At 58.8% G+C, this 7889-nt stretch overlaps 1 protein-coding gene across 2 annotated transcripts; it reads left to right on the top strand.

The window, feature by feature from the left end:
- The first annotated feature begins 93 nt into the window (after positions 1 to 93).
- On the top strand, positions 94 to 7886 carry LOC104330233 (alpha-1-acid glycoprotein 2). Of its 2 annotated transcripts, none has more exons than XM_075439541.1 (7): positions 94 to 1160; positions 1612 to 1754; positions 2423 to 2496; positions 3122 to 3232; positions 4019 to 4122; positions 5897 to 5981; positions 7801 to 7886. In XM_075439541.1, the coding sequence occupies exons 1-7, from the start codon at positions 801 to 803 to the stop codon at positions 7884 to 7886; spliced, it is 963 nt and encodes a 320-aa protein (XP_075295656.1). In that variant the 5' UTR covers positions 94 to 800. The 2 variants fall into 2 exon arrangements, with proteins under 2 accessions (XP_075295656.1, XP_075295658.1); XM_075439543.1 differs by having other exon boundaries at positions 1074 to 1518.
- Positions 7887 to 7889: the final 3 nt, after the last annotated feature.

Here is a 7889-nt window from a genome sequence, read left to right on the forward strand (position 1 = left end):
CGCCGGGAGCACAGGCAGGACCCCCCTCCCACCTGCCCTGCCCGCAATGCCACTGCCCCAACCCCACCGAGAGGCGTGAAAAGTCCCGGCCAAAGACCCACGCGTGGCCGCAGGCACGGCAGCGCTCGTCCCTCCCACCAGCTCGGTGGTCCCCAGCACCCACCCGTCGTCCCTGACCCCGCAGGGAGCCGCACAAACCCACCCGCCCCTTCGGGTCTCCTTCGCCGTGATGCAAACCAACCGAGGCGGTTTTAGCACCCGAACGTCCCAGCGTGAATTTTCAAGCCGAATCCCACCAGGCTCAGCCTGCGCCGGGGGCTGCAGTGGGGTGGGGGGGACACGGGGTGACATCGCGCGTCCCCTTGCGTCTCTGAGCGGGGAAAGGGGGAGAGGACGGGAAAAACCATCACCCAGGGGCAGGGCCCCAGGGATGCTCTGCTGCTGGAGAGGAAAAGGCAAACAGAAACCAAGCCAGACAAGCAGCTCCTGCCCTGGACGTGAGCAGGGTGGGGGGGTCGGGGGACCCCACGCAGGGGACACATCCAGGACAGGGGGGCCCTCCTGGGGCCCTTTCAGCCCATTTTTATGTCCTGTTCTGGCAAGGAAGGGGAGAACACCTCCCTGCCCAGGAAGGAGGGGGCTCTGCAAAGCCCCCCGGGGATCCCCCGAGGTGGGGGGCAGCTGCAGCCCAGCGCCGGGTGAGGGGCTGCACGGTGCCTCGCTTGCCGAGCGAGAGGGAACTTACGGTGGCTGCACACAGGGAACAAAACGGGCAAATTTAGGGCAGATTTTAATTTTAAATGCAGCAAACGCATCGTCCCCATCGCCGTGCCAAGAGCCCGCAGCCATCGATGCTCGCCGCCGGCAGCTGCAGCCGGGGCAAGCGCCGAGCCCGGTGCTCAGCTCTCCTCTGGGCAATGTCCCCAAAAGGTGCCGGTTGCGTCACCGGCGCAGAGCTGGCAGCCTCGGCACGTCCCGTCCCACCGGGCTGCACAAGCAAACGGCTGAGCGAGCGCGTCGGTCTGTCCAGGGCTTTGCCCGCTGCTCACTGTCGGGCAGCCATGGCCAGGGTCATCACCATCCTCGGCCTCGTGGCACTGATGCCCGCGACCGCCGTCCCCTGCAGAGCCCCGCGCCTGGACAACACCACGGCATCGAAGGTAGGAGAGACCCAAGCCCCGGGGGGCTGCCCCACTCCTGCGACGAGTCTGTAGGTGCTCTGCTACGCCTTGGTGTCCCCTGGGGAGGGGGAATCCCTCCTTTGCCCCCCCGGCATCTCTGCCGATGAGCCACCCAATTTTCTCGTGGTCCCCCAGCAAGTCCCAGCATCAGCCTCAGAACAAGAGGGGGGCTGGCCGGGTATTTTTTAGTGCAAATTCCCTGTGGCAGCGCGGGGCTGTCCCAGCACTGCTTCCCAACCCTCACACTCGGCTATTCCCCCCCCCCCCATGCATTTGCACAAGGTTCGTCTCATTGCTGCCAGCGCGGTGCAAGAGGGAGAGTGAACAGAGGACAGAGGTCAAAAATAGCAGCGGGAGGGAGGGAACCCCTTCCCCAAAGCTCCCTCCGCAGACCCCAAAGCCCTCACCGCCGGCCCCTCTCTATCCACAGCTGCTGGGGACATGGCTGTACGTGGCCGGGGCTGCCCAGTTCCCCCAGCACCTCCTGGAGATGCTGCTCATCGACCACGGCCACCTCCACGTGGAGCCCGGTGCCGGGGACCGGGAGCTGCTCGTCACCCAGCACGTGGCCGCGTAAGATCAGCCCTCGGGTCCCTGCTCCGACCCATCTCCTCCCACATCCTGCAGCCGTTTCAACACAAGATACGAGCACGGTTTCGGACTGGTTTTCCCAAGGAGAGAGTCTGTCCCGGCCACTCCGTGCATGCTCTCCCGTCCCCTCTCTTCCTCGCTCTTTCTTTTACTGATTTATGTCAACAGCTCTCAAGTTTAGGCAAGTTTTGCAGGGGACAGAGGTCTTGCAGGCACAAAGCCCTGCAGGCGTGGAGGGCACAGGGAAGGAGAAGACCTCTCCGGCGAAGCAGACCCTTATGAGGTCCCTGTGCCGCAGCTGCTAACACTACCAGGCACCAAAAGCTGTTTCCCGCCCTAGGGTCAGGCTTTAAGGAGATGGATTTTTCTGCACCAGAGCAGGCAGCTCTTTGCAGCTTTGGTTATTTCGGGGTAGAAAACACCTCAGCACCAAGGAGCCCGTCAGCCAGGCAGGGCTGAGAGCGCGAGCAGCAGGTGGAGCTCAGACAGACGCAGAGGAGAAGTGGCTGAATGTCAACAGCGAGAGCAGTGAACGCTGCAGGAGGCTGGCACGGCCGGGTCCCCACCCATGGCCGGGAGCATGTACCCGTGTGGGGCCAGGGCCAGGGGGTCTCCGCTCCCCATCACCCCCTTCCCCTCTCTCTGTCCAGGGGGGACCAATGTCTGACCAACAACTCCACCTACTTCGAGGTCGCTGCCGGTGACGCCACGCTGGTGAAGCACGGTGAGTGGTGGTGGCGGGCACAGCCTTTGGGGTTTTGAACAGGCTGAGACGCGCGAAGAGCCCGTGTCTGTGTTTTACATTGTCTGACGCCTTTTATTCCCGAGTCGCTTCATCCGTTCGAAGCCTCGGTCGACTCCAAACGGCCCCCCCGGAGATGCTGGGTTGCAGCCCCACGGTCAGGACGCATCTGAGCCCACATGCTGGGAGCAAGGATCAAACCCGCTCCCTTCGCGAGGAAGGGGACCGTCTGGCTTGTAAAGTTATTTTGCAATCCCTCATGGGGGGAAAGGGGGGGTGGGGGCATTTATGGCAGGTTTCAGCTCTGAAATCGTTTCCTCCTCGCTGCGGAAAGGGGTGAGCATTGCAAACCCCAGAGCCGCAGCTGGCGCTGACCCGGCCAGGTCAGCATTGCTGCGAGCAGGGAACAGTTTCTCGCCGTTTTGGCAGCCCCCCAAGCTGTGGGGTGGGCACCCGGGGCTGGGCAGACCCGCTCATACCCCAGCACCACACCACTCGCACCACGTCAGGTCCCAGGCGCTGCGGGCGCTGCCCATACCCGGGCTGTGGTTTATCACTGCTGCAGCGCCGAGTGTCTGTTCCTAACGCCAATTCTGCTCTCTCGAAGCCGAGCGCCATCAAATCGTGGGGACACTGATGAACCTCAGCTCTGAAGATGTTTTACTCATCCAGTACCAACCGCAGGGGGAGAGGACGTATTTGGGACTGTATCTCTACGGTACGCAAACTCCTTCCTGAAATAACATAAAGCTATCGTGGGACACCAAACACGCACACCAAACCACCAGCTACCGCCATGCAGCAGCTTGGTTTTGCCAACACGTGGTGATTTTCCCGAGACAGCAGCTCCAGGGGTCAAGGGAGTGCTCACCATCCCATTAAAACCTAAATCTCCTGGCAGAGCAGCAAGACCAAGTTAAAGACAAAACCCGCTCGCACCATAAATATTCAAAGAACAGGAAGCAAATACAATTCAGCATCGATATGATCGTAAAATCTCAATATTTTCAAGCCAGCCATGATTTTTCGGTACTTACCTCCCAGGGCAGAGCACGTGGCTTTGCTCCACCGGCACAGGCAGAGCCGATCAGATCTACCCACAAGCCCGTAACGCAGCGTTTCAGACCTAGATAAGGCTTCCCGTTGCCCTTCCAAGCTGCAGAGCAGTTTCTTGGGAGAGTTTGGAGACACGTATAGAAAATGGCCTCCATACTCATCCTCAGTCCCTCAGCACACCCCAAGAGCATCAGACCATCCCGCAGCCCCTTACCGCAGACAGGAGCAGAGCCGACTGGGGAGAGGGTTCAAAAAGCGATGCCCGAGGTGGTTTTGTTCGGGTGTATTCACCATGGGAGTGAGAGACCCCAGCAGAGACCCCCGTCCACAGCGAGCGCTGGTGGGAGGACGGGGCAGGGAGGCAGCGGGGGCAGGGACGCAGCGCGAAGGGCCATGCCAAGGCCACCAGTCCCTGTCTAACACCCAGCAAATGCTTCTCCTTCCGCAGCCCGAAACCTGAGTGCGAGCACAGCCCACCGGGAAGAGTTCGAGCGCCGCGCCAAGTCCCTGGGGCTGAGCGAAGAGCGGATCGTGTACGCGCCATGGAAAAGGGTACGGGGCTGCTGGTGGGTGGGCGAGGGTTGGCAGAGCCGCCTCCCCGGGCAGGGCTGCCAAGACGCCGCACTGTGGCTCCAGCTGCCAAACTGGGGCCTTGGAGAGAAGGCTTAGGGGGAGCTCAGTAACCACAGGCTTGCTTCTGCAGCAACGGTGGTTTAAAAGAACACAGCCTCCCTCCCCGCAGATACCTGACTCCCCAAAGCAAATACCTGCACCCAAGTGTCTCCAGCAGGAAACGTGGCAATGGCCCGCCTACCCTGCCAGGGGGGAGACAGCTAAAGCGTGGGGTTTTTGCCCTGAAGTTCCTGATTTTGCCCCGAAGTTCCTGATTTCGCCCCCCCAGGAGCTGCAGCCAGGGGCAGGAGGGGCCGATGCACGGCCCCGCTTCAGAAGAAGCCACCGCAATCGAAACCCCCGAAATCCTCAGGCTGTCTGGAGATGGGGAGCTGCTTCTCCAGCACCCTGAGGTGCTGCATGACGAGCAGGCACACAGGCTGGCGTTGGTGGGGTTCGGGGGACAGCACAAGCCAGCCCTCCCCCCACCCCAGCCGGGGGCCAGCACAGAGGCTCCGTTGGGGCTGGGGTCCAGCCCCGAGCTCCTAGTCCCACACAAGGTCAGGAAAGAGGCAACGCCACCCACTCCCACAAAAACAGACCTTTTCCTTTAGTTTTTATGCCCAAACGTTAACCAGACCCAGCCCTTGCCCCAACCCCTGCCACCCAATTTAGCACATTTTATCCTGAAAAAGACCCGGTCCCCAAGCCAGCTCGACGGGGCTCCCTTTGGCAAGATGGGGGCTGAAAAAAACCCTTACCTTTTCCTGTCCTGCCCCTCCATTTCTGTCCTGGTCATTTTCTTGTCCACAGCACAAAACCCTGAGCTTCCAGAGGTGCCCAAAACCCTGCTCCAAGCTGCCAGACTGGCCCCAACACAGCCCCCAACACCCCCCTGCCTCAAGATGCTTCTTTCAGCACTGTGCCCCGCGGCTGCAGGGACGTGGGGCCAGGGACACAGGCATGGGTTGAAACCCTCAGGGTGGGGCATGGGCAGGTCACCTCTCCCCGTTAGGCAACGGGCAGCACCTGGGAGGCAGGGCCCAGCTCCCCCCAGTTACCAGCTGGGTCCCATTTCAATTTGGGGAGGACAGGTGACGTTTAGAGAAAGCCCAGACGAGTGGAAGCACCCAGAACTGTTGGTCCTTACAAGCTCCGGTGCAATTGCTGTTGGCAGAGCAGGCTCTCATGCCCGGCCAGGATGCAGGACACCGTGTCTGAGGAATAAAATGAAACCAATTAAATGCAGAATAGATTTTGGGGACCTCTGTCATCAGGCTGAAAGAGATGGACATGAACAGAGCACCAGAGCAGGGACTCCTGTACCCCCGCTTCAGCCTGAGGCACTCGCAGAACTCAAACCGCCCTAACGCCGAGTGCCTGGGCAGCAGGAGCTTTTTAATTCTTTCTCGAAAAGCCTGAATCCCCCTTTCCTTCAGAGCACACTTACTGACCCCGCAGCGTAGCGCAGCTTTGCCCCAGAAAGCAGGTTCCCTCTTCACAGCACAGGCATGGAAAACAGCACCAGCAGCAGCTCAGCACCCGGACAAGCAGCATCCGTGATCAGGGCAGCGTGGGGAAGCCCATAGCTTCCCTAGGCCCTCAGACTCATAACCAGATAAAAAGGAAAAAGAAAAATGCTTCTTTCTTCATTAAGTTCTCTCCCGCTGGAGCACTGGCAGTTTCACTTACCCTGATGTTGTTGTTTTGGAAGGAGCTGTGTCAAACGCAAGAAGTCGAGCAAGGAAACAGCCCCTGCACGGAGCCGACGGCTGCGGTCCCAGCACCACCCCCACCAGGTACCCACCAGCCGGGCAGCACGGGCACCTGAGGCCGCCTTAGGCAATAAAAGTTTTCCTCACATTCGATGCGTTTTGCTGCTGAGATGTTGGAGAGCAGGGGCTCCGAAGGGATCAGAAGCAGGGCTTGCAAAAAGGAATTGAACACATGATTCACCTCGTGTGTCATCCAGCTGGGAGCTGGGAAAAGTCAACCTTGAGCAGTGAGGGATGCGAGACAAGGTGACACAAGGTGACACGTGGAGGATTTTCCAGCGCTGACTCAGTGCGCTCAGCTTCACACCAAGCTTGAGAGCTCTGCTAAAAGGGCAGCACTTCAGGGAAGCAGTATAGAGGCTAACCAGAAGAGGGCAATCATTAACTATTTTAAATGAGCATGCCAAGCATTTGATGAGTAACTGGAGTATGTAGAAAGCAGGAAACATCTTTAGCCGTACAGGATGGATCCCCTCCTTTAACCGAGGGGATGCAGCTTAGCTAGCAGCCCCCACCCGATCCTCTTGGCAGCAGCTCGACAGGCAGAGGCAGCCCAGCTGGGGCAGATGTTCCTGCCCAGACCTTTCGGACCAGGCGAGTGCTCCCTGACAGCGTTCACCCGCAGCAAGGTTTGCAACCCAGGGTGACGACGCTGGAAAATCACCTCCTGCGAGAGAGGGAGGGGTGCTAAGCCAACCCAGGCTGGGTTTTCACTTGATCACGTTTCCTCGTTCCCCAACAAGCTCAGCGCCCTGGAGGGGAGAGGGTTCAAGTGTCAAGACTGGCATTGCTCACCATGCCCCTGGTACAGCCCAGCGCTCCTCGGGCACCCCACGCAACCCTCATCGCACCCCCAGCCCCGAGGGGAGGGAAGCACAGTCACCCTGTGTCGTGAAAGGGCGGGGGGGGGTGTTAAAAAGAGACTGCTTTTGCTGCGTGTCTGGAAAGTAATTCAGCCCCAGCTCTAACCTAGTAATTAAGCACTGAAAATATCTCTCTTCCTTAAAAAGGAAGAACAGGAGGAAAGCTGGAGGGAGCAGAGCGAAGAGGAGCCCTGCTCCTTCCTCTGTGGCACCAGGGTGCCCTGGCCCTGCCCGGCAGCCATCACTGGGCAGCACTTCAGCGCTGAGCCTTGGCCACAATTCCCATAGCAAAAATGAGTTTTACAAGGTCAAGTAAAAACGATTCCCCCCTGGTCTCAGGGCATAGGTACCTGGCCAGCCCTTGCTCCAGACACACCTCCCTCAGCTTGTGACAACCCCTGCCCCAAGGAGTGAGACAGCAAAAGGGCAGTAGCAGGCAGCAGTACCAGAGGGGATGCTGCCAGCGGCCTTGAGCACTGCAGTCAGAGCGTCAATAAGTGTCTCAGCTGACCGAAGCTGACACTGCTGGAAAGCAGTGGCTCAGATTGCAAGGACTCTGACTTTATGAGTAGATTTATAGCTGAATAAAAGCCTTGAATTACAGTCAGAGACATAAGGAAGCAACAAACCCAGGCTGGCCCCTGCAGCAAGTTTTGCTAACCAAATCAGAGTCCACTTGCCCTGCCTGAAAGGTTCGTGAACAACCTTCAAGGACAGCTCCTGCTTGGGTCTTTATTTGTTGAACAAAAAAATTGTATAAAGCCTTTCTTTTGAAAACCCTATAAGCCAGGTTCCTTTGAGGGCATAACTGGAATGCAGAGTTTCCAACATTTCTGGGAAACTCACTTCTCCGAACAGAGAGTTATGGACACTCACAGACAGGTTAACAGCATCTGAACAGCCCTGGCTCACCACAACCACCAGTAGCCGTGAGCTCAGGTTTGCTGGTTTTGTCTTTAAGAGGAGTTCTGTTCTCCCAGGTACTCGTAGGGAGAGCCCTTCCCAGTGCCAGCGTCCTTGGCGAGAACCATCCCAGGAAAAGTCTGGCCACGAACAGCACCAATAAACC

The sequence above is a fragment of the Opisthocomus hoazin genome, chromosome 19 (assembly GCF_030867145.1).
Source record: "Opisthocomus hoazin isolate bOpiHoa1 chromosome 19, bOpiHoa1.hap1, whole genome shotgun sequence".
Lineage (NCBI taxonomy): Eukaryota > Metazoa > Chordata > Aves > Opisthocomiformes > Opisthocomidae > Opisthocomus > Opisthocomus hoazin.